Source organism: Oncorhynchus clarkii, chromosome 7 (genome assembly GCF_045791955.1).
Source record: "Oncorhynchus clarkii lewisi isolate Uvic-CL-2024 chromosome 7, UVic_Ocla_1.0, whole genome shotgun sequence".
In the NCBI taxonomy this organism is placed as follows: domain Eukaryota; kingdom Metazoa; phylum Chordata; class Actinopteri; order Salmoniformes; family Salmonidae; genus Oncorhynchus; species Oncorhynchus clarkii.
In genome coordinates, this window is record NC_092153.1 from 87,739,843 (window position 1) to 87,767,082 (window position 27,240).

A 27,240-nucleotide genomic window follows, 5' to 3' on the forward strand; every position below is an offset into this window, starting at 1 on the left:
TCCTTCCTTTTGATACTATCCGATTTCCTTCCTTTTGATACGATCCCATTTCCCTTTCCCCCCCATTTCCACGTCCTTCCTTTTGATACTATCCCATTTCCATGTCCTTCCTTTTGATACTATCCCATTTCCATATCCTTCCTTTTGATACTATCCCATTTCCATGTCCTTCCTTTTGATACTATCCCATTTCCTTCCTTTTGATAAGAACACATTTCCCTTCCCCCCCATTTCCACGTCCTTCCTTTTGATACTATCCCATTTCCACGTCCTTCCTTTTGATACTATCCCATTTCCATGTCCTTCCTTTTGATACTATCCCATTTCCATGTCCTTCCTTTTGATACTATCCCATTTCCATGTCCTTCCTTTTGATACTATCCCATTTCCATGTCCTTCCTTTTGATACTATCCCATTTCCCATTCCCCCCATTCGATCCCAATTCCCTGTTCTTCCTTTTGATACTATCCCATTTCCACGTCCTTCCTTTTGATACTATCCCTTTTCCATGTCCTTCCTTTTGATACTATCCCATTTCCCTGTGTTTCCTTTTGATACTATCCCATTTCCATGTCCTTCCTTTTGATACTATCCCATTTCCTTCCTTTTGATACTAACCAATTTCCCTGTGCTTCCTTTTGATACTATCACATTTCCATGTCCTTCCTTTTGATACTATCCCATTTCCCTGTCCTTCCTTTTGATACTATCCCATTTCCCTGTCCTTCCTTTTGATACTATCCCATTTCCCTGTCCTTCCTTTTGATACTATCCCATTTCCATGTCCTTCCTTTTGATACTATCCAATTTCCCTTTCCCCCCATTCGATCCCAATTCCCTGTCCTTCCTTTTGATACTATCCCATTTCCACGTCCTTCCTTTTGATACTATCCCATTTCCATGTCCTTCCTTTTGATACTATCCCATTTCCATGTCCTTCCTTTTGATACTATCCCTTTTCCATGTCCTTCCTTTTGATACTATCCCATTTCCCTTTCCCCCCATTCGATCCCAATTCCCTGTCCTTAATTTTGATACTATCCCATTTCCACGTCCTTCCTTTTGATACTATCCCATTTCCATGTCCTTCCTTTTGATACTATCCCTTTTCCACGTCCTTCCTTTTGATACTATCCCATTTCCATGTCCTTCCTTTTGATACTATCACATTTCCCTGTGTTTCCTTTTGATACTATCCCATTTCCATGTCCTTCCTTTTGATACTATCCCTTTTCCACGTCCTTCCTTTTGATACTATCCCATTTCCATGTCCTTCCTTTTGATACTATCCCTTTTCCACATCCTTCCTTTTGATACTATCCCTATTCCATGTCCTTCCTTTTGATACTATCCCATTTCCTTCCTTTTGATACGATCCCATTTCCCTTTCCCCCCCATTTCCAAGTCCTTCCTTTTGATACTATCCCATTTCCCTGTCCTTCCTTTTGATAATATCCCATTTCCATGTCCTTCCTTTTGATACTATCCTATTTTCCTGTACTTCCTTTTGATACTATCCCATTTCCATGTCCTTCCTTTTGATACTATCCCTTTTCCACGTCCTTCCTTTTGATACTATCCCATTTCCCTGTGTTTCCTTTTGATACTATCCCATTTCCATGTCCTTCCTTTTGATACTATCCCATTTCCCTGTGTTTCCTTTTGATACTATCCCATTTCTATGTCCTTCCTTTTGATACTATCCCTTTTCCATGTCCTTCCTTTTGATACTATCCCTTTTCCACGTCCTTCCTTTTGATACTATCCCATTTCCATGTCCTTCCTTTTGATACTATCCCTTTTCCACATCCTTCCTTTTGATACTATCCCTATTCCATGTCCTTCCTTTTGATACTCTCCTATTTCCTTCCTTTTGATACGATCCCATTTCCCTTTCCCCCCCATTTCCACGTCCTTCCTTTTGATACTATCCCATTTCCATGTCCTTCCTTTTGATACTAACCCATTTCCATGTCCTTCCTTTTGATAATATCCCATTTCCATGTCCTTCCTTTTGATACTATCCCATTTCCCTGTGTTTCCTTTTGATACTATCCCATTTCTATGTCCTTCCTTTTGATACTATCCCATTTCCACGTCCTTCCTTTTGATACTATCCCATTTCCATGTCCTTCCTTTTGATACTATCCCATTTCCATGTCCTTCCTTTTGATACTATCCCATTTCCATGTCCTTCCTTTTGATACTATCCCATTTCCATGTCCTTCCTTTTGATACTATCCCATTTCCCATTCCCCCCATTCGATCCCAATTCCCTGTTCTTCCTTTTGATACTATCCCATTTCCACGTCCTTCCTTTTGATACTATCCCTTTTCCATGTCCTTCCTTTTGATACTATCCCATTTCCCTGTGTTTCCTTTTGATACTATCCCATTTCCATGTCCTTCCTTTTGATACTATCCCATTTCCTTCCTTTTGATACTAACCAATTTCCCTGTGCTTCCTTTTGATACTATCACATTTCCATGTCCTTCCTTTTGATACTATCCCATTTCCCTGTCCTTCCTTTTGATACTATCCCATTTCCCTGTCCTTCCTTTTGATACTATCCCATTTCCCTGTCCTTCCTTTTGATACTATCCCATTTCCATGTCCTTCCTTTTGATACTATCCAATTTCCCTTTCCCCCCATTCGATCCCAATTCCCTGTCCTTCCTTTTGATACTATCCCATTTCCACGTCCTTCCTTTTGATACTATCCCATTTCCATGTCCTTCCTTTTGATACTATCCCATTTCCATGTCCTTCCTTTTGATACTATCCCTTTTCCATGTCCTTCCTTTTGATACTATCCCATTTCCCTTTCCCCCCATTCGATCCCAATTCCCTGTCCTTAATTTTGATACTATCCCATTTCCACGTCCTTCCTTTTGATACTATCCCATTTCCATGTCCTTCCTTTTGATACTATCCCTTTTCCACGTCCTTCCTTTTGATACTATCCCATTTCCATGTCCTTCCTTTTGATACTATCACATTTCCCTGTGTTTCCTTTTGATACTATCCCATTTCCATGTCCTTCCTTTTGATACTATCCCTTTTCCACGTCCTTCCTTTTGATACTATCCCATTTCCATGTCCTTCCTTTTGATACTATCCCTTTTCCACATCCTTCCTTTTGATACTATCCCTATTCCATGTCCTTCCTTTTGATACTATCCCATTTCCTTCCTTTTGATACGATCCCATTTCCCTTTCCCCCCCATTTCCAAGTCCTTCCTTTTGATACTATCCCATTTCCCTGTCCTTCCTTTTGATAATATCCCATTTCCATGTCCTTCCTTTTGATACTATCCTATTTTCCTGTACTTCCTTTTGATACTATCCCATTTCCATGTCCTTCCTTTTGATACTATCCCTTTTCCACGTCCTTCCTTTTGATACTATCCCATTTCCCTGTGTTTCCTTTTGATACTATCCCATTTCCATGTCCTTCCTTTTGATACTATCCCATTTCCCTGTGTTTCCTTTTGATACTATCCCATTTCTATGTCCTTCCTTTTGATACTATCCCTTTTCCATGTCCTTCCTTTTGATACTATCCCATTTCCATGTCATTCCTTTTGATACTATCCCATTTCAATATCCTTCCTTTTGATACTATCCCATTTCCATGTCCTTCCTTTTGATACTATCCCTTTTCCACGTCCTTCCTTTTGATACTATCCCATTTCCATGTCCTTCCTTTTGATACTATCCCTTTTCCACATCCTTCCTTTTGATACTATCCCTATTCCATGTCCTTCCTTTTGATACTCTCCTATTTCCTTCCTTTTGATACGATCCCATTTCCCTTTCCCCCCCATTTCCACGTCCTTCCTTTTGATACTATCCCATTTCCATGTCCTTCCTTTTGATACTAACCCATTTCCATGTCCTTCCTTTTGATAATATCCCATTTCCATGTCCTTCCTTTTGATACTATCCTATTTTCCTGTACTTCCTTTTGATACTATCCCATTTCCACGTCCTTCCTTTTGATACTATCCCATTTCCCTGTGTTTCCTTTTGATACTATCCCATTTCCATGTCCTTCCTTTTGATACTATCCCATTTCCCTGTTCTTCCTTTTGATACTATCCCATTTCCATGTCCTTCCTTTTGATACTATCCCATTTCCGTGTCCTTCCTTTTGATACTATCCCATTTCCATGTCCTTCCTTTTGATACTATCCCATTTCCATGTCCTTCCTTTTGATACTAACCAATTTCCCTGTGCTTCCTTTTGATACTATCCCATTTCCGTGTCCTTCCTTTTGATACTATCCCATTTCCATGTCCTTCCTTTTGATACTATCCCATTTCCATGTCCTTCCTTTTGATACTATCCCATTTCCCTGTGTTTCCTTTTGATACTATCCCATTTCCATGTTCTTCCTTTTGAAACTATCCCATTTCCCTTTCCCCCCATTTCCATGTCCTTCCTTTTGATACTATCCCATTTCCATGTCCTTCCTTTTGATACTATCCAATTTCCCTGTGTTTCCTTTTGATACTATCCCATTTCCATGTCCTTCCTTTTGATACTATCCCATTTCCTTCCTTTTGATACGATCCCATTTCCCTTTCCCCCCCATTTCCACGTCCTTCCTTTTGATACTATCCCATTTCCATGTCCTTCCTTTTGATACTATCCCATTTCCATGTCCTTCCTTTTGATACTATCCCATTTCCCTGTGTTTCCTTTTGATACTATCCCATTTCCATGTCCTTCCTTTTGATACTATCCCATTTCCATGTCCTTCCTTTTGATACTATCCCATTTCCCTGTTCTTCCTTTTGATACTATCCCACTTCCCTCTCCTTCCTTTTGATACTATCCCATTTCCATGTCCTTCCTTTTGATACTATCCCATTTCCCTTTCCCCCCATTCGATCCCAATTTCCCTGTGCTTCCTTTTGATACTATCCCATTTCCATGTCCTTCCTTTTGATACTATCCCATTTCCATGTCCTTCCTTTTGATACTATCCCATTTCCATGTCTTTCCTTTTGATACTATCCCATTTCCATGTCCTTCCTTTTGATACTATCCCATTTCCCTGTGTTTCCTTTTGATACTATCCCATTTCCATGTTCTTCCTTTTGATACTATCCCATTTCCCTTTCCCCCCCATTTCCATGTCCTTCCTTTTGATACTATCCCATTTCCATGTCCTTCCTTTTGATACTATCCAATTTCCCTGTGTTTCCTTTTGATACTATCCCATTTCCATGTCCTTCCTTTTGATACTATCCGATTTCCTTCCTTTTGATACGATCCCATTTCCCTTTCCCCGCCATTTCCACGTCCTTCCTTTTGATACTATCCCATTTCCATGTCCTTCATTTTGATACTATCCCATTTCCATGTCCTTCCTTTTGATACTATCCCATTTCCATGTCCTTCCTTTTGATACTATCCCATTTCCTTCCTTTTGATAAGAACACATTTCCCTTTCCCCCCCATTTCCACGTCCTTCCTTTTGATACTATCCCATTTCCACGTCCTTCCTTTTAAAACTATCCCATTTCCATGTCCTTCCTTTTGATACTATCCCATTTCCATGTCCTTCCTTTTGATACTATCCCATTTCCATGTCCTTCCTTTTGATACTATCCCATTTCCCATTCCCCCCATTCGATCCCAATTCCCTGTTCTTCCTTTTGATACTATCCCATTTCCACGTCCTTCCTTTTGATACTATCCCTTTTCCATGTCCTTCCTTTTGATACTATCCCATTTCCCTGTGTTTCCTTTTGATACTATCCCATTTCCATGTCCTTCCTTTTGATACTATCCCATTTCCTTCCTTTTGATACTAACCAATTTCCCTTTGCTTCCTTTTGATACTATCACATTTCCATGTCCTTCCTTTTGATACTATCCCATTTCCCTGTCCTTCCTTTTGATACTATCCCATTTCCCTGTCCTTCCTTTTGATACTATCCCATTTCCCTGTCCTTCCTTTTGATACTATCCCATTTCCATGTCCTTCCTTTTGATACTATCCAATTTCCCTTTCCCCCCATTCGATCCCAATTCCCTGTCCTTCCTTTTGATACTATCCCATTTCCACGTCCTTCCTTTTGATACTATCCCATTTCCATGTCCTTCCTTTTGATACTATCCCATTTCCATGTCCTTCCTTTTGATACTATCCCTTTTCCATGTCCTTCCTTTTGATACTATCCCATTTCCCTTTCCCCCCATTCGATCCCAATTCCCTGTCCTTAATTTTGATACTATCCCATTTCCACGTCCTTCCTTTTGATACTATCCCATTTCCATGTCCTTCCTTTTGATACTATCCCTTTTCCACGTCCTTCCTTTTGATACTATCCCATTTCCATGTCCTTCCTTTTGATACTATCCCATTTCCCTGTGTTTCCTTTTGATACTATCCCATTTCCATGTCCTTCCTTTTGATACTATCCCATTTCCCTGTGTTTCCTTTTGATACTATCCCATTTCTATGTCCTTCCTTTTGATACTATCCCTTTTCCATGTCCTTCCTTTTGATACTATCCCATTTCCATGTCATTCCTTTTGATACTATCCCTTTTCCACGTCCTTCCTTTTGATACTATCCCATTTCCATGTCCTTCCTTTTGATACTATCCCATTTCCTTGTGTTTCCTTTTGATACTATCCCATTTCCATGTCCTTCCTTTTGATACTATCCCTTTTCCACGTCCTTCCTTTTGATACTATCCCATTTCCATGTCCTTCCTTTTGATACTATCCCTTTTCCACATCCTTCCTTTTGATACTATCCCTATTCCATGTCCTTCCTTTTGATACTATCCTATTTCCTTCCTTTTGATACGATCCCATTTCCTTTCCCCCCCATTTCCACGTCCTTCCTTTTGATACTATCCCATTTCCATGTCCTTCCTTTTGATACTATCCCATTTCCATGTCCTTCCTTTTGATACTATCCCATTTCCATGTCCTTCCTTTTGATACTATCCCATTTCCCATTCCCCCCATTCGATCCCAATTCCATGTTCTTCCTTTTGATACTATCCCATTTCCCTGTGTTTCCTTTTGATACTATCCCATTTCCATGTCCTTCCTTTTGATACTATCCCATTTCCTTCCTTTTGATACTAACCAATTTCCCTGTGCTTCCTTTTGATACTATCCCATTTCCATGTCCTTCCTTTTGATACTATCCCATTTCCCTGTCCTTCCTTTTGATACTATCCCATTTCTCTGTCCTTCCTTTTGATACTATCCCATTTCCATGTCCTTCCTTTTGATACTATCCAATTTCCCTTTCCCCCCATTCGATCCCAATTCCCTGTCCTTCCTTTTGATACTATCCCATTTCCATGTCCTTCATTTTGATACTATCCCTTTTCCACGTCCTTCCTTTTGATACTATCCCATTTCCATGTCCTTCCTTTTGATACTATCCCTTTTCCACATCCTTCCTTTTGATACTATCCCTATTCCATGTCCTTCCTTTTGATACTATCCCATTTCCTTCCTTTTGATACGATCCCATTTCCCTTTCCCCCCCATTTCCACGTCCTTCATTTTGATACTATCCCATTTCCATGTCCTTCCTTTTGATACTAACCCATTTCCCTGTCCTTCCTTTTGATACTAACCCATTTCCATGTCCTTCCTTTTGATACTAACCCATTTCCATGTTCTTCCTTTTGATAATATCCCATTTCCCTTTCCCCCCCATTTCCACGTCCTTCCTTTTGATACTATCCCATTTCCATGTCCTTCCTTTTGATACTAACCCATTTCCCTGTCCTTCCTTTTGATAATATCCCATTTCCATGTCCTTCCTTTTGATACTATCCTATTTTCCTGTACTTCCTTTTGATACTATCCCATTTCCATGTCCTTCCTTTTGATACTATCCCTTTTCCACGTCCTTCCTTTTGATACTATCCCATTTCCCTGTGTTTCCTTTTGATACTATCCCATTTCCATGTCCTTCCTTTTGATACTATCCCATTTCCCTGTGTTTCCTTTTGATACTATCCCATTTCTATGTCCTTCTTTTTGATACTATCCCATTTCCACGTCCTTCCTTTTGATACTATCCCATTTCCATGTCCTTCCTTTTGATACTATCCCTTTTCCCTGTTCTTCCTTTTGATACTATCCCTTTTCCACGTCCTTCCTTTTGATACTATCCCATTTCCCTGTGTTTCCTTTTGATACTATCCCATTTCCATGTCCTTCCTTTTGATACTATCCCATTTCCCTGTGTTTCCTTTTGATACTATCCCATTTCTATGTCCTTCTTTTTGATACTATCCCATTTCCACGTCCTTCCTTTTGATACTATCCAATTTCCATGTCCTTCCTTTTGATACTATCCCATTTCCCTGTGTTTCCTTTTGATACTATCCCATTTCTATGTCCTTCTTTTTGATACTATCCCATTTCCACGTCCTTCTTTTTGATACTATCCCATTTCCATGTCCTTCCTTTTGATACTATCCCATTTCCCTTTCCCCCCATTCGATCCCAATTTCCCTGTGCTTCCTTTTGATACTATCCCATTTCCATGTCCTTCCTTTTGATACTATCCCATTTCCATGTCCTTCCTTTTGATACTATCCCATTTCCATGTCTTTCCTTTTGATACTATCCCATTTCCATGTCCTTCCTTTTGATACTATCCCATTTCCCTGTGTTTCCTTTTGATACTATCCCATTTCCATGTTCTTCCTTTTGATACTATCCCATTTCCCTTTCCCCCCCATTTCCATGTCCTTCCTTTTGATACTATCCCATTTCCATGTCCTTCCTTTTGATACTATCCAATTTCCCTGTGTTTCCTTTTGATACTATCCCATTTCCATGTCCTTCCTTTTGATACTATCCGATTTCCTTCCTTTTGATACGATCCCATTTCCCTTTCCCCCCCATTTCCACGTCCTTCCTTTTGATACTATCCCATTTCCATGTCCTTCATTTTGATACTATCCCATTTCCATGTCCTTCCTTTTGATACTATCCCATTTCCATGTCCTTCCTTTTGATACTATCCCATTTCCTTCCTTTTGATAAGAACACATTTCCCTTTCCCCCCCATTTCCACATCCTTCCTTTTGATACTATCCCATTTCCACGTCCTTCCTTTTAAAACTATCCCATTTCCATGTCCTTCCTTTTGATACTATCCCATTTCCATGTCCTTCCTTTTGATACTATCCCATTTCCATGTCCTTCCTTTTGATACTATCCCATTTCCCATTCCCCCCATTCGATCCCAATTCCCTGTTCTTCCTTTTGATACTATCCCATTTCCACGTCCTTCCTTTTGATACTATCCCTTTTCCATGTCCTTCCTTTTGATACTATCCCATTTCCCTGTGTTTCCTTTTGATACTATCCCATTTCCATGTCCTTCCTTTTGATACTATCCCATTTCCTTCCTTTTGATACTAACCAATTTCCCTTTGCTTCCTTTTGATACTATCACATTTCCATGTCCTTCCTTTTGATACTATCCCATTTCCCTGTCCTTCCTTTTGATACTATCCCATTTCCCTGTCCTTCCTTTTGATACTATCCCATTTCCCTGTCTTTCCTTTTGATACTATCCCATTTCCATGTCCTTCCTTTTGATACTATCCCATTTCCCTGTGTTTCCTTTTGATACTATCCCATTTCCATGTTCTTCCTTTTGATACTATCCCATTTCCCTTTCCCCCCCATTTCCATGTCCTTCCTTTTGATACTATCCCATTTCCATGTCCTTCCTTTTGATACTATCCAATTTCCCTGTGTTTCCTTTTGATACTATCCCATTTCCATGTCCTTCCTTTTGATACTATCCGATTTCCTTCCTTTTGATACGATCCCATTTCCCTTTCCCCCCCATTTCCACGTCCTTCCTTTTGATACTATCCCATTTCCATGTCCTTCATTTTGATACTATCCCATTTCCATGTCCTTCCTTTTGATACTATCCCATTTCCATGTCCTTCCTTTTGATACTATCCCATTTCCTTCCTTTTGATAAGAACACATTTCCCTTTCCCCCCCATTTCCACGTCCTTCCTTTTGATACTATCCCATTTCCACGTCCTTCCTTTTAAAACTATCCCATTTCCATGTCCTTCCTTTTGATACTATCCCATTTCCATGTCCTTCCTTTTGATACTATCCCATTTCCATGTCCTTCCTTTTGATACTATCCCATTTCCCATTCCCCCCATTCGATCCCAATTCCCTGTTCTTCCTTTTGATACTATCCCATTTCCACGTCCTTCCTTTTGATACTATCCCTTTTCCATGTCCTTCCTTTTGATACTATCCCATTTCCCTGTGTTTCCTTTTGATACTATCCCATTTCCATGTCCTTCCTTTTGATACTATCCCATTTCCTTCCTTTTGATACTAACCAATTTCCCTTTGCTTCCTTTTGATACTATCACATTTCCATGTCCTTCCTTTTGATACTATCCCATTTCCCTGTCCTTCCTTTTGATACTATCCCATTTCCCTGTCCTTCCTTTTGATACTATCCCATTTCCCTGTCCTTCCTTTTGATACTATCCCATTTCCATGTCCTTCCTTTTGATACTATCCAATTTCCCTTTCCCCCCATTCGATCCCAATTCCCTGTCCTTCCTTTTGATACTATCCCATTTCCACGTCCTTCCTTTTGATACTATCCCATTTCCATGTCCTTCCTTTTGATACTATCCCATTTCCATGTCCTTCCTTTTGATACTATCCCTTTTCCATGTCCTTCCTTTTGATACTATCCCATTTCCCTTTCCCCCAATTCGATCCCAATTCCCTGTCCTTAATTTTGATACTATCCCATTTCCACGTCCTTCCTTTTGATACTATCCCATTTCCATGTCCTTCCTTTTGATACTATCCCTTTTCCACGTCCTTCCTTTTGACACTATCCCATTTCCATGTCCTTCCTTTTGATACTATCCCATTTCCCTGTGTTTCCTTTTGATACTATCCCATTTCCATGTCCTTCCTTTTGATACTATCCCTTTTCCACGTCCTTCCTTTTGATACTATCCCATTTCCCTGTGTTTCCTTTTGATACTATCCCATTTCCATGTCCTTCCTTTTGATACTATCCCATTTCCCTGTGTTTCCTTTTGATACTATCCCATTTCTATGTCCTTCCTTTTGATACTATCCCTTTTCCATGTCCTTCCTTTTGATACTATCCCATTTCCATGTCATTCCTTTTGATACTATCCCTTTTCCACGTCCTTCCTTTTGATACTATCCCATTTCCATGTCCTTCCTTTTGATACTATCCCATTTCCTTGTGTTTCCTTTTGATACTATCCCATTTCCATGTCCTTCCTTTTGATACTATCCCTTTTCCACGTCCTTCCTTTTGATACTATCCCATTTCCATGTCCTTCCTTTTGATACTATCCCTTTTCCACATCCTTCCTTTTGATACTATCCCTATTCCATGTCCTTCCTTTTGATACTATCCTATTTCCTTCCTTTTGATACGATCCCATTTCCCTTTCCCCCCCATTTCCACGTCCTTCCTTTTGATACTATCCCATTTCCATGTCCTTCCTTTTGATACTATCCCATTTCCATGTCCTTCCTTTTGATACTATCCCATTTCCATGTCCTTCCTTTTGATACTATCCCATTTCCCATTCCCCCCATTCGATCCCAATTCCATGTTCTTCCTTTTGATACTATCCCATTTCCCTGTGTTTCCTTTTGATACTATCCCATTTCCATGTCCTTCCTTTTGATACTATCCCATTTCCTTCCTTTTGATACTAACCAATTTCCCTGTGCTTCCTTTTGATACTATCCCATTTCCATGTCCTTCCTTTTGATACTATCCCATTTCCCTGTCCTTCCTTTTGATACTATCCCATTTCTCTGTCCTTCCTTTTGATACTATCCCATTTCCATGTCCTTCCTTTTGATACTATCCAATTTCCCTTTCCCCCCATTCGATCCCAATTCCCTGTCCTTCCTTTTGATACTATCCCATTTCCATGTCCTTCATTTTGATACTATCCCTTTTCCACGTCCTTCCTTTTGATACTATCCCATTTCCATGTCCTTCCTTTTGATACTATCCCTTTTCCACATCCTTCCTTTTGATACTATCCCTATTCCATGTCCTTCCTTTTGATACTATCCCTATTCCATGTCCTTCCTTTTGATACTATCCCATTTCCTTCCTTTTGATACGATCCCATTTCCCTTTCCCCCCCATTTCCACGTCCTTCATTTTGATACTATCCCATTTCCATGTCCTTCCTTTTGATACTAACCCATTTCCCTGTCCTTCCTTTTGATACTAACCCATTTCCATGTCCTTCCTTTTGATACTAACCCATTTCCATGTTCTTCCTTTTGATAATATCCCATTTCCCTTTCCCCCCCATTTCCACGTCCTTCCTTTTGATACTATCCCATTTCCATGTCCTTCCTTTTGATACTAACCCATTTCCCTGTCCTTCCTTTTGATAATATCCCATTTCCATGTCCTTCCTTTTGATACTATCCTATTTTCCTGTACTTCCTTTTGATACTATCCCATTTCCATGTCCTTCCTTTTGATACTATCCCTTTTCCACGTCCTTCCTTTTGATACTATCCCATTTCCCTGTGTTTCCTTTTGATACTATCCCATTTCCATGTCCTTCCTTTTGATACTATCCCATTTCCCTGTGTTTCCTTTTGATACTATCCCATTTCTATGTCCTTCTTTTTGATACTATCCCATTTCCACGTCCTTCCTTTTGATACTATCCCATTTCCATGTCCTTCCTTTTGATACTATCCCTTTTCCCTGTTCTTCCTTTTGATACTATCCCTTTTCCACGTCCTTCCTTTTGATACTATCTCATTTCCCTGTGTTTCCTTTTGATACTATCCCATTTCCATGTCCTTCCTTTTGATACTATCCCATTTCCCTGTGTTTCCTTTTGATACTATCCCATTTCTATGTCCTTCTTTTTGATACTATCCCATTTCCACGTCCTTCCTTTTGATACTATCCAATTTCCATGTCCTTCCTTTTGATACTATCCCATTTCCCTGTGTTTCCTTTTGATACTATCCCATTTCTATGTCCTTCTTTTTGATACTATCCCATTTCCACGTCCTTCCTTTTGATACTATCCCATTTCCACGTCCTTCCTTTTGATTCTATCCCTTTTCCACGTCCTTCCTTTTGATACTATCCCATTTCCATGTCCTTCCTTTTGATACTATCCCTTTTCCACATCCTTCCTTTTGATACTACCCCTATTCCATGTCCTTCCTTTTGATACTATCCCATTTCCTTCCTTTTGATACGATCCCATTTCCCTTTCCCCCCCATTTCCACGTCCTTCCTTTTGATACTATCCCATTTCCATGTCCTTCCTTTTGATACTATCCCATTTCCATGTCCTTCCTTTTGATACTAACCCATTTCCCTGTCCTTCCTTTTGATACTATCCCATTTCCATGTCCTTCCTTTTGATACTAACCCATTTCCCTGTCCTTCCTTTTGATACTATCCCATTTCCCATTCCCCCCATTCGATCCCAATTCCCTGTTCTTCCTTTTGATACTATCCCATTTCCACATCCTTCCTTTTGATACTATCCCATTTCCATGTCCTTCCTTTTGATACTATCCCATTTCCCTTTCCCCCCATTCGATCCCAATTCCCTGTTCTTCCTTTTGATACTATCCCATTTCCACGTCCTTCCTTTTGATACTACCCCATTTCCCTTTCCCCCCATTCGATCCCAATTCCCTGTTCTTCCTTTTGATACTATCCCATTTCCATGTCCTTCCTTTTGATACTATCCCATTTCCATGTCCTTCCTTTTGATACTATCCCATTTCCTTCCTTTTGATACGATCCCATTTCCCTTTCCCCCCCATTTCCCTGTCCTTCCTTTTGATACTATCCCATTTCCACGTCCTTCCTTTTGATACTATCCCATTTCCATGTCCTTCCTTTTGATACTATCCAATTTCCCTTTCCCCCCATTCGATCCCAATTCCCTGTTCTTCCTTTTGATACTATCCCATTTCCCTGTCCTTCCTTTTGATACTATCCCATTTCCACGTCCTTCCTTTTGATACTATCCCAATTTCCCTTTCCTTCCATTCCCTTCCAATTCCCTTTCCTTCCATTCCCTCCCATTTTCCTGTCCTTCCATTCTATTCTTTCCCATTTATTTTCCCCTTTCTTTCCATTCCATTCTATCCCATTTCTATTTCCATCCCATTCCATTTGATCAATTTATTTGCATTATATTCCATCCCAGTCTCTCCTATCTCACCTGCCAGGAGGTATATGTAGCTGAGTTCTAGTGATGCCACTCCATTCCTCCTGATGTGCTCAATGTGAGAAGCAGTCTCCAGGGTCGACTTGACGAGAGCCTTCTTCCTAGGCACCACCAACTTGTCCTTCACTGAACCAGCCTTCATAGGAGCTGAGGTGAGAGAAACACATGACTTTATACTGTATGTGTCAGCTGATATTGACAGGATTTCTATAGAAATAAACAGGTTCAAACAGCGCCTCCAGACCAGTCACGTACGAATGGTTGTCTTGCTGGTTTCTTTTACGGCTTTGGAAGACTGGTCCAGGGCTGATTTCTTCTGGGCTGGTTTTGATGAAGCGGAATCCTTCTCTTTCTCCTGTTCCACTGGGCCATCAGGTTTGGCACTCTTTGAGTCAACTGACTGCAGGTCCTGTTCCCCTGATCTAAAACATCACAGAATAATGGGAAAGTTTGTCAAGCTTGGCATGGAATATTGGTGTGTGTGTGTGTGTGTGTGTGTGTGTGTGTGTGTGTGTGTGTGTGTGTGTGTGCGTGTGCGTGTGAGTGCGTGACCTGGCTCCACATTGTTCTGTGTCTGAGACCAGCGATCCTGTGTTGAGGGCAGCTGAGGAGGAGACCTCTGTGGTGGATGCCTTGGGCTCAACTGGTGGGTAATGTTAACATCATGTTACACTGTAGGCTATGGCTCAACTGGTAGATAATTTTAACATCATGTTACACTGTAGGCTATGGCTCAACTGCTAGGTAATGTTAACATCATGTTACACTGTAGGCTATGGCTCAACTGGTAGATAATGTTAACATCATGTTACATTGTAGGCTATGGCTCAACTGGTAGATAATGTTAACATCATGTTACACTGTAGGCTATGGCTCAACTGGTAGGTCATGTTAACATCATGTTACACTGTAGGCTATGGCTCAAATGGTAGGTAATGTTAACATCATGTTACACTGTAGGCTATGGCTCAAATAGTAGGTAATGTTAACATCATGTTACACTGTAGGCTATGGCTCAACTGTTAGGTAATGTTAACATCATGTTACACTGTAGGCTATGGCTCAACTGGTAGGTAATGTTAACATCATGTTACACTGTAGGCTATGGCTCAACTGGTAGGTAATGTTAACATCATGTTACACTGTAGGCTATGGCTCAAATGGTAGGTAATGTTAACATCATGTTACATTGTAGGCTATGGCTCAACTGGTAGGTAATGTTAACATCATGTTACACTGTATGTATACCCTGTGTTCACGTTATGGATACTGATGAAAGTCCTGTACCTGTAACACAGTTGAGCTCAGAGAACCTCTTGAAGTCCGTGGACAAGGCATCTCCTCTCTTATTGGATGATCTGGTCCTGGGATTCTTCTTCTCAAACATTGTTCTCAACTTGTACACCATGCTCTTTATCCCACCTGAAAGCAAACATCATCTGAAATCGACTATTTGCTCAAATTTTTGCTATCCTTCTCCCGTATAGCTGTTGTTTTGATTGTGTCTGAGGTGGAAGCTGTCAAATTCACAAGAGGCTCCCGGTGTTATACCCACCGCAAGCATTGCCATTGGCTGCATGGGGTCACATTAGTAGAAATACCATGCAGCTGTGTTTACAAATTCAAACACTGGAGCATGTGGTGTAATCTAAATCTCGTTTAGACTGACAGAAATCCTCATTATTTATTTTAATGATCTTAAATTTGAGTGTCATGTCTTCCATAAAACATACTTTCTCATCGTGAACTTCTAGTGCGATTGGGAAGGGTGTGGGCAGCTTTGTGACAATGGGCCAATTTGTTTTGCATGGCCTAGTGCCCCGGATGGGTGGAAATGTTAAGAACCAATGGAATGGTCTAATATGTGCAAACTCCACGCCCACCCAGGACAATAGGCCATGCAAAATGAACCTGCCCAATGAGCACATGAGCAGCCGCTCACTGATTTGACAGCTCCAACTCAGTTACACCACTGATAAAAGAAGGAGCCAGATCTCTCACAGGATGTAACAATCTGAAGCATCTGTTTATAGAACTTCTGTTGATGAGACAAAGTCCACTGGTGGGAAGTGGGAAGAGAGGGAGCTAGAAGAAACCTGCCTGACAATCTGCTTTAATATTGTAGCATGGTTTGAGATCCATGCTGATTGTTAAAGTCACTTCTATCCATAGCTGTACTTGATTTAGCCACAACCGTACAAACCATCAAACCATCAGTATAAGGTGCCGCCGACAAACATGGCAGCTCTGCTTCTAGCTCTTAAGCAACTTTGCAGTATTCATTTTTGTGTGTGTTATTTCTTACATTATTAGCCCCGAAAGTTTTTTGGGTTATTACACACAGCCGGAAATAACTTTTGGATATCAGAGCGGCGGTAACTCACCAGAATTACGAACAGGAACACGTCTTTCCAGAATTGGATCCTTTGTTTGTATCCCCCAGGACAATTGAACTTATCCCAGAGGCTGCTCCAAAGCGTTGCCAGTGGAGAAGAGATATTCAGAATGGACCTCTAGTCCGAGGCGTGTACACCATCCAAAGCTTTCGAGTATATTACTCGCTAATGTTCAGTCTCTGGACAATGAAGTAGACGAGCTCAGGGCGAGAATCTCCTTCCAGAAAGACACCAGAGACTGTAACATATTCTGGTTCATGGAATCATGGCTCTCTCGGAATATACTGTCCCCATCCATACAGCCAGCTGGGTTCTCAGTTCATCGCGCAGACAGGAATAAAGAATTCTCCGTGAAGAAGAAAGGCCCTGCCTGAATACTTCATTATTAACTGCTCATGGTGTGATTTGTGATAAAATACAGAATCTCAAGTCCTTTTGTTTCCTCAACCTAGAATACCTCACAATCAAATGCAGACCGTATTACCTCCCAAGAGAATTCTCTTCGGTTATAGGCACAGCCATGTATATGGCAAGCCGATACCATGACGGACCTCAAATTTCTACACTGGACTTCATGCAAACTGGAAACCACATATCCTTAGGTCACATTTATTGTAGATGGCGATTTTAACCTCTAGCGACGAGCAATCCCGTATCCGGGAGCGTAATCATAGCCTCAAGTGCATTATCATAACGCAACTTTTCCTATTCATGAAAATCACAAATGAAATGAAATAAATATATTCAAACACAAGCTTAGCCTTTTGTCAACAACACTGTCATCTCAGATTTTCAAAATATGCGTTACAGCCAACGCTAGACAAGCATTTGTGTAAGTTTATCATGGCATAATGCTATGCTAGCTCTGCTGGCAGCAGGCAACATTTTCACAAAAATAAGAAAAGCAACCAAATTAAATCATTTACCTTTGAAGAACTTCAGATGCTTTCACTCAGGACAGTTAGATAGCAAATGTTCCTTTTTTCCAAAAATAATATTTTTGTAGGCGAAAAACGTCCCGTTTGTTCATCCTGCTTGGCTGAGAAATCGACCGAAAAAGACTTCAACTATAATGCCAAACTTTTTTCAAAATTAACTCCATAATATCGACAGAAACACGGCAAACGTTGATTAGGATCCATCCTCAAGGTGTTTTTAACATATGTATTCGATAATATATGCGTCGAGGCAGTTGGTTTCTCATAAGAAACGATTGGAAAAATGGCTACCTCAGTATTTTAAGCAAGGTTTTCTCCGGGAGACACCATGCGACCACTCGCCCTATATGGTCTCTTACAGCCATTCTCCAATGGAAATGCCTAAAAAGACGTCACAATGCTGTAGACACCTTGGGGAAAACGTGGAAAACGTAAGCTGACTCCTAGCTCCTTCACAGCCATATAAGGAGTCATTGGCTTGAGGCGGTTTCAAAAAATGCGGCACTTCCTGATTGGATTTTTATCTGGGTTTTGCCTGTAACATCAGTTATGTGGCACTCACAGACAATATCTTTGCAGTTTTGGAAACGTCAGAGTGTTTTCTTTCCAAAGCTGTCAGTTATATGCATAGTCGAGCATCTTTTCGTGACAAAATATCTTGTTTAAAACGGGAACGTTTTTCATCCAAAAATTAAAAGAGCGCCCTCTATATCCAACTAGTTAACAAAGCAAATTTAAGGAAAATGCTACCGAAGTTCTATCAACACTTTAACTGTAGAGGAAAAACACTAGATCACTGCTACTCGTCTCTTCGAGATGCCTACAGTGCCCTCCCTCGCTCTCCATTCGGCAATTCAGATATCGACTCCATTTTGCTCCTCCCTTCCTATAGGCAGAAACTCAAGCAGGAAGTACCCGTGCTAAGGGATATTCAACGCCAGTCTGACCAATCAGAATCCATGCTTCAAGATTGTTTTGATCACATGGACTGGGATATGTGCCGGGTAGCTTCTGAGAATAACATTGACGCTTTCACTGACACGGTGACTGAGTTCATCAGGAAGTGTATAGGGGATGTTGTTCCCATGGTGACTATTAAAACCTACCCAAACCAGAAACCGTGGATAGATGGCAGCATTCGTAAAAAACTGAAAGCGCAAACCACCTCATTTAACCATGGTTAGGTGACTGGGAATATGGTCAAATACAAACAGTGTAGTTATTCCCTCCGTAAGGCAGTCAAACAGTCAAAACGTCAGTATAGAGACAAAGTAGAGTCGCAATTCAACGGCTCAGACACGAGACGTATGTGGCAGGGTCTACAGACAATCACGGATTAAAGGGAAAACCAGCCCCGTTGCGGACACCTATGTCTTGCTCCCAGACAAGCTAAACACCTTTGCAGACTTTGAAGATAACTCAGCGCCACCGACGCAGCCCAATCCCAAAGAACTATGGGATGTGAGTAAGACATGAACCCCACCATGTGCCTCTGGGTCCTGGACTTCCTGACCGGTCGCCCTCAGTTGGTGCAGGTAGGAAACAACACCTCCACTTTGCTGATCCTCAACACAGAGACCCCACAAGGGTGCTCAGCCCTCTCCTGTACTTCCTGTTCACCCATGACTGCGTGGCCACGCAAGCCTCTAACTCAATCATCAAGTTTGCAGACGACATAACAGTAGTAAGCATGATTACCAACAATGACGAGACAACCTACAGGGAGGAGGTGAGGGCGCTGGAAGAGTGAGGCCAGGAAAAGAACCTCTCTCTCAAAGTCAACAAAACAAAGGAGCTGATTGTGGACTTCAGTAAACAGCAGAGGGAGCATGCCCCTATCCACATCGACAGGACCGAAGTGGAGAAGGTGAAGAGCATTAAGTTCCTCGGCGTACACATCACTGATGATCTGAAATGGTCCACCCACACAGACAGTATGGTGAAGAAGAAGGCACAAGAGCCCCTCTTCATCCTCAGGAGGCTGAAGAAATTTGGTTTGGCCCCTAAGACCCTCAAACTTTTACAGATGCACAATTGAGAGCATCATGTCGGGCTGTTTAACCACCTAGTACGGAAACTGCACCGCCCGCAATCGCAGGGCTCTACAGAGGATGGTACAGTTTGCACAACGCATCCCTGAAGTCACACTGCCTGCCCTACGACGGCCTACAGGGAGGAGGTGAGGGCCCTCGGAGTGTGGTGTCAGGAAAATAACCTCACACTCAACATCAACAAAACTAAGGAGATGATTGTGGACTTCAGGAAACAGCAGAGGGAACACCCCCCTATCCACATCGATGGAACAGTAGTAGACCGAGAGACTGAAAACAGCTTCTATCTCAAGGCTTCTATCTCTATCTCAAGGCTATCAGACTGTTAAATATCCATCCCTAGATGGCTACCACCCGGCTACTCAACCCTGTACCTTAGAGGCTGCTGCCCTATATACATAGACATGGAATCACTGGCCACTTTAATAATGGAACCCTAGTCACTTTAATAATGTTTACATATTGCTTTACTAATCTCATATGTCCTGTTGAAGTCGGAAGTTTACATACACTTAGGTTGGAGTCATTAAAACCCATTTATCAATCACTCCACAAATTTCTGTTTAACAAACTGTAGTTTGGCAAGTCGGTTTGGACATATACTTTGTGCATGACACAAGTCATTTTTCCAACAATTGTTACAGACAGATTATTTAACTTAGAATTCACTATATCCCAATTCCAGTGGGTCAGAAGTATACATACACTCACTTGACTGTGCATTTAAACAGCTTGGAAAATTCGAGAAAATTATGTAATGGCTTTAGAAGGCTAATTGACATCATTTGAGTCAATTGGAGGTGTACCTATGGATGTATTTCAAGGCCTACCTTCAAACTCAGTGCCTCCTTGCTTGAAATCATGAGAAAATCAAAAGAAATCAGCTAAGACCTCAGAAAAAAAATTGTAGACCTCTACTAGTCTGGTTCATCCTTGGGAGCAGTTTCCAAATGCCTGAAGGTACCACATTCATCTGTACAAACAATAGTACGCAAGTATAAACACCATGGGACCACGCAGCTGTCATACTGCTCAGACGCGTTCTGTCTCCTAGAGATGAACGTACTTTGGTGCGAAAAGTGCAAATAAATCCCAGAACAGCAGCAAAGGACCTTGTGAAGATGCTGGAGGAAACAGGTTCAAAAGTATCTATATCCACAGTAAAACGAGTCCTATATCGACATAACCTGAAAGGCCGCTCAGCAAGGAAGAAGCCACTGCTCCAAAACCGCCACAAAAAAAGCCAGACTACGGTATGCAAATGCACATGGGGACAAAGATCCTACTTTTTGGAGAAATGTCCTCTGGTCTACTGAAACAAAATAGAACAGTTTGGACATAATGACCATTGTTATGTTTGGAGGAAAAAGGGGAAGGATTGCAAGCCAAATAACACTATTCCAAACATGAAGCATGGGGGTGTTGTGGGGGTGCTTTGCTGCAGGAGGGACTGGTGCACTTCACAAAATAGATGCTTCATGAGGCGGGAAAATTATGTGGATATATTGAAGCAACATCTCAAGACATCAGTCAGGAAGGTAAAACTTGGTCGCAAATGGGTCTTCCAAATGGACAATGACCCCAAGCATACTTCCAAAGTTGTGTCAAAATGACTTAAGGACAACAAAGTCAAGGTATTGGAGTGGCCATCACAAAACCCTGACCTCAATTCTATAGACAATTTGTGGGCAGAACTGAATAAGTGTGTGTGAGCAAGGAGGCCTACAAACCTGACTCAGTTACACCAGCTCTGTACTGTTAGATACTAGTTCACTGTTGGAGCTAGGAACACAAGCATTTTGCCGCACCCGCAATAACATCTGCTAAATATTTGTATGTGTGCAATCAAATTTGATTTGATTTATCACCACACTAGTAACTGACTGAATCTAGGGCCTAAACATTTGTTTAAAGAATCGCCACAGTGAGAATGTTTGTTTACATTTCAATAAAACTTATATTATGATTCTAAGACACCTGCATGTTTTGAGGCTGTGCTAGCTAGCTACGCACATCGTTATGAAGAAATGTAGCTGTGTAGCTATCATCAAAATAAAATGCCTGCAGTAGAGAAAGTGTTTCCCAAACCTCTCCTCTACAACCAACAGACCTTTCACTTATCTTCCCCAATACCAGCACACCTGATTAAACTGGTCAACCAATCATCAAGCCCTTGATTAGTTGAAACAGGTGTGCTAGTTCTGGACCTAATAAGTGGAATTGTCTGGGGTGCTACAGGAGATGAGTGGGAAACACTGCATTAGGAGGGGCCCAGGCAGGGCCAGTTTTCCAGTGCTTAGCCATGATAAGTTTCTGACCTTATGGTCATTGTAAGTATGCTTCCCTGTAAGGCTTTGATCAGGACACCGCGGAGCCGGTGTGAGATATGGGTCTGAAAACGTACCTCAATCCAGTGATGGGAGATGGCGTTGTACTCCTAATTCACCCATTATCCAAAATGCTACACCGAGAAGATTGAAATACTCCTGTTTTTTAAGTAAACTGTCCTCATGATAGATAGCTTAGGCACAGCAGCCATTATGGAATGGCACATCGCATTGAACATCAAAGGACCTGATTGGCTGACTATCCTTAGTTGTTAAACGCAACTGCCAAAATGTCTGCTGTCTGCTGTTGCTTCTATTAGTTCGCACGAGGACGAAAGGGGCAGTTTTATGAAAAACTTGAGGTATTTCAGTCTTCTTTATGTAGTATTTTGAATAATGGGTCAATTAGGAGTACAAGGCAATCTCCCATTCCTGAATTGAGGTAAATTTTGAGACCAATATCACACTCCTGCTCCGCAGTGTCCTGGTTAAAGCAACCCGCCAATACAAACTTACAGGGAAGCGGAGAGCGACTGGAAATTAGGAATCTTTCATGTCTATGCTTAGATAAGCCCAGTGCCCTGCCCCAGCCCAGATCTCAGGTCACAGATGGAGATTGTATTATGTCTATGCTTAGCTAAGCCCAGTGCCCTTCCCCAGCCCAGATCTCAGGTCACAGATGGAGATTGTATTATGTCTATGCTTAGCTAAGCCCAGTGCCCTGCCCCAGCCCAGATCTCAGGTCACAGATGGAGATTGTAGTATGATTGTATTATGTCTATGCTTAGCTAAGCCCAGTGCCCTGGCCCAGCCCAGATCTCAGCTCACAGATGGAGATTGTATTTTGTCTATGCTTAGCTAAGCCCAGTGTCCTGCCCCAGCCCAGATCTCAGGTCACAGATGGAGATTGTATTTTGTCTATGCTTAGCTAAGCCCAGTGTCCTGCCCCAGCCCAGATCTCAGGTCACAGATGGAGATTGTATTATGTCTATGCTTAGCTAAGCCCAGTGCCCTGCCCCAGCCCAGATCTCAGGTCACAGATGGAGATTGTAGTATGATTGTATTATGTCTATGCTTAGCAAAGCCCAGTGCCCTGCCCCAGCACAGATCTCAGGTCACAGATGATGGTTGTATTATGTCTATGCTTAGCTAAGCCCAGTGCCCTGCCCCAGCCCAGATCTCAGGTCACAGATGGAGATTGTAGTATGATTGTATTATGTCTATGCTTAGCAAAGCCCAGTGCCCTGCCCCAGCCCAGATCTCAGGTCACAGATGGAGATTGTATTATGTCTATGCTTAGCTAAGCCCAGTGCCCTGCCCCAGCCCAGATCTCAGGTCACAGATGGAGATTTTATTATGATTGTATTTTGTCTATTCTTAGCTAAGCCCAGTACCCTGCCCCAGCCCAGATCTCAGGTCACAGATGGAGATTGTATTATGTCTATGCTTAGCTAAGCCCAGTGCCCTGTCCCAGCCCAGATCTCAGGTCACAGATGGAGATTGTAGTATGATTGTATTATGTCTATGCTTAGCAAAGCCCAGTGCCCTGCCCCAGCCCAGATCTCAGGTCACAGATGGAGATTGCATTATGATTGTATTATGTCTATGCTTAGCTAAGCCCAGTGCCCTGCCCCAGCCCAGATCTCAGGTCACAGATGGAGATTGTAGTATGATTGTATTATGTCTATGCTTAGCTAAGCCCAGTGCCCTGCCCCAGCCCAGATCTCAGGTCACAGATGGAGATTGTAGTATGATTGTATTATGTCTATGCTTAGCTAAGCCCAGTGCCCTGCCCCAGCCCAGATCTCAGGTCACAGATGGAGATTGTATTATGATTGTGTTTTGTCTATGCTTAGCTAAGCCCAGTGTCCTGCCCCAGCCCAGATCTCAGGTCACAGATGGAGATTGTATTATGTCTATGCTTAGCTAAGGCCAGTGCCCTGCCCCAGCCCAGATCTCAGGTCACAGATGATGATTGTTTATTTGATTACTTCTGGCTGCCTCAGTCTAGGTTTACTCCTAGACATCAGATAGATACCTCAAGACGGTTATTAACATGAACACATTCTCCAGCACACTTATATTAATGTAGCACAACATCAGTATAAAATAATATTGACAACTGAACACTAAAAGTCTGTTGAAAGTCTTGGTAGGCCAAAACAAATCTAACACACAACTATCTGAGTTTGGGAAATGTAAATGATTCCCAGTGATGTTATTAGAATTTAAAACAGGTTAAAACCGCAGCTCTTACCTAGATCATTGTCTTCCCCTGGTTTGGCCTGTGGCAGTCGGAAGGTTTTGGGTCGGTCATATCTGGATCAATAAATAAGCAAGCAGACACTTTGATCCACACTTACATTGAACAACAGGTTTACATACTTATTCATTGTTGGGGCTCAGTTCAATCCGTATCGCTGAGGTTCAGCATTATATCACTTTTGAAATCTAAAGTTAACATCAGATTGAGCAAAGATATGCAGCATTTACCACTGAACCAGGAACGTTGATTTAACATTTCTAACGCGCTGTAATGCAGTTCTTCAGTACTCTAGATTCAATTGAGCCTTTAGTCCACAATCTGTGGTACAATACCTGGTTTTAGTCTATAATCCGTGGTACAATACCTGGCTTTTGTCCATAATCTGTGGTACAATACTTGACCTTAGTCTATAATCTGTGGTACAATACCTGGCTTTAGTCCATAATCTGTTGTACAATACCTGGCTTTAGTCCATAATCTGTGGTACAATACCTGGTTTTAGTCTATAATCTGTGGTACACTTCTTGGCCTTAGTCTGTAATCTGTTTCACAATACCTGACCTTAGTCTATAATCTGTGGTACAATACCTGGCTTTAGTCCATAATCTGTTGTACAATACCTGGCTTTAGTCCATAATCTGTGGTACAATACCTGGTTTTAGTCTATAATCTGTGGTACACTTCTTGGCCTTAGTCTGTAATCTGTTTCACAATACCTGACCTTAGTCTATAATCTGTGGTACAATACCTGGCTTTAGTCCATAATCTGTTGTACAATACCTGGTTTTAGTCTATAATCTGTGGTACAATACCTGGCCTTAGTCTATAATGTGTGGTACAATACCTGGTTTTAGTCTATAATCTGTGGTACAATACCTGGCCTTAGCCTATAATCTGTGGTAAAATACCTGGTTTTAGTCTATAATCTGTGTTACAATACCTGGCCTTAGTTAGTGTTACAATACCTGGCCATGGTCTATAATCTGTGGTACAATGTCTGGCCTTGTCTGTAATATGTGGTACAATACCTGGCCTTAGTCTGTAATGTGTGGTACAATACCTGGTTTTAGTCTATAATCTGTGGTACAATACCTGGCTTTAGTCCATAATCTGTTGTACAATACCTGGCTTTAGTCCATAATCTGTGGTACAATACCTGGTTTTAGTCTATAATCTGTGGTACACTTCTTGGCCTTAGTCTGTAATCTGTTTCACAATACCTGACCTTAGTCTATAATCTGTGGTACAATACCTGGCTTTAGTCCATAATCTGTTGTACAATACCTGGCTTTAGTCCATAATCTGTGGTACAATACCTGGTTTTAGTCTATAATCTGTGGTACACTTCTTGGCCTTAGTCTGTAATCTGTTTCACAATACCTGACCTTAGTCTATAATCTGTGGTACAATACCTGGCTTTAGTCCATAATCTGTTGTACAATACCTGGTTTTAGTCTATAATCTGTGGTACAATACCTGGCCTTAGTCTATAATGTGTGGTACAATACCTGGTTTTAGTCTATAATCTGTGGTACAATACCTGGCCTTAGCCTATAATCTGTGGTAAAATACCTGGTTTTAGTCTATAATCTGTGTTACAATACCTGGCCTTAGTTAGTGTTACAATACCTGGCCATGGTCTATAATCTGTGGTACAATGTCTGGCCTTGTCTGTAATATGTGGTACAATACCTGGCCTTAGTCTGTAATGTGTGGTACAATACCTGGTTTTAGTCTATAATCTGTGGTACAATACCTGGCCTTAGCCTATAATCTGTGGTAAAATACCTGGTTTTAGTCTATAATCTGTGTTACAATACCTGGCCTTAGTTAGTGTTACAATACCTGGCCATGGTCTATAATCTGTGGTACAATGTCTGGCCTTGTCTGTAATAAGTGGTACAATACCTGGTCTTGTCTTTAATATGTCCTACAATGCCTTAGTCTGTAATCTGTGTGAGTGGGACAATGCCTGTCTTTAGTCTGTAATCTGTGTGAGTGGTACAATGCCTGTCTTTAGTCTGTAATCTGTGTGAGTGGAACAATACCTGGCTTTAGCAGAGATCCTGTCCTTGGTGTCCCAGATTTTGAAGGTGATTTTATGAGACACCAGTTTAATGAGCAGCTCTCTGGTGACTCTAACCTTTACAGACTGAGACCAGCCTAACCACACCTGGTCCCCTTCAAGCCACGGCTTCAACACCTGGGGAGATGCATACACACACCACATGGTCCGTTATACACCTTTGGACATAATGTGCCTGGTCAGTTTGAGGACTCTACATTGAGTACCATTATATTCAACGAGAGAAAAGGAGGGTGTGTCATTGTGTTGAGATTGAGTGGGATTACATGCCCATGCCATGCCATGCCATGCCTGTCTTTCTGTCTGTCTGCTTTAGCTTTAGCTCAGAAGGCTAACACAATCATGGCATTACCTTGGTCTGTTTGTTTGTCTGCCTTGGCTTTACTCAGAAAATCAAATCACATGCGCTGAATACAATAGGTTTAGACCTTACAGTGAAATGCTTACTTTACAAGCCCTTAACCAACAATGCTTTAAGACGTTTTAAGAAAAAAATAAGTGTTAAATTAAAAATAACAAGTAACAAATAATTAGACAGAAGCAGTAAAATAACAATAGCGAGGCTATATATAGAGGGTACCGGTAGTGTCATGGCAAATACAATCATGGCATTACCTTGGTCTGTCTGTCCGTCCGTCCGTCCGTCTAACTTCGCTTTAGCTCAGCAGGCTAACACAATCACAGCATTATCTTGGTCTCTCTCACACACACACTAACTTCCTCTCATTCTACATGTAGATTTTAGCTGTCTGTCTGTCTGTCTGGCTTAATACCCGTCTGTCTGTCTATACCGGTCTGTCTGGCTTAATACCCGTCTGTCTGGCTTAATACCCGTCTGTCTGGCTTAATACCCGTCTGTCTGGCTTAATACCCATCTGTCTG

The 27,240-nt window shown here is 41.5% G+C and overlaps 2 protein-coding genes across 2 annotated transcripts in view; both read right to left on the reverse strand.

Moving 5' to 3' along the window:
- LOC139412705 (cilia and flagella associated protein 92 (putative)) overlaps positions 1 to 15,681 on the reverse strand; it is an 80,447-nt gene extending 64,766 nt beyond the window's left edge. The window contains exons 1-4 of the mRNA XM_071159364.1: positions 15,582 to 15,681; positions 14,847 to 14,937; positions 14,550 to 14,716; positions 14,289 to 14,441 (exon numbers count right to left, since the gene is read on the reverse strand). Coding sequence (XP_071015465.1) covers positions 14,289 to 14,441; positions 14,550 to 14,716; positions 14,847 to 14,937; positions 15,582 to 15,681 — 511 coding nt within the window. The remainder of the gene's footprint in view (positions 1 to 14,288; positions 14,442 to 14,549; positions 14,717 to 14,846; positions 14,938 to 15,581) is intronic.
- Positions 15,682 to 19,693: 4,012 nt separating this feature from the next.
- The window catches only part of LOC139412706 (uncharacterized protein CFAP92-like), a 95,482-nt gene continuing 87,935 nt past the window's right edge, over positions 19,694 to 27,240 (reverse strand). Inside the window, exons 3-5 of the mRNA XM_071159365.1 lie at positions 26,321 to 26,475; positions 24,264 to 24,325; positions 19,694 to 19,794 (exon numbers count right to left, since the gene is read on the reverse strand). Of these exons, the coding sequence (XP_071015466.1) occupies positions 19,694 to 19,794; positions 24,264 to 24,325; positions 26,321 to 26,475 (318 nt within the window). The remainder of the gene's footprint in view (positions 19,795 to 24,263; positions 24,326 to 26,320; positions 26,476 to 27,240) is intronic.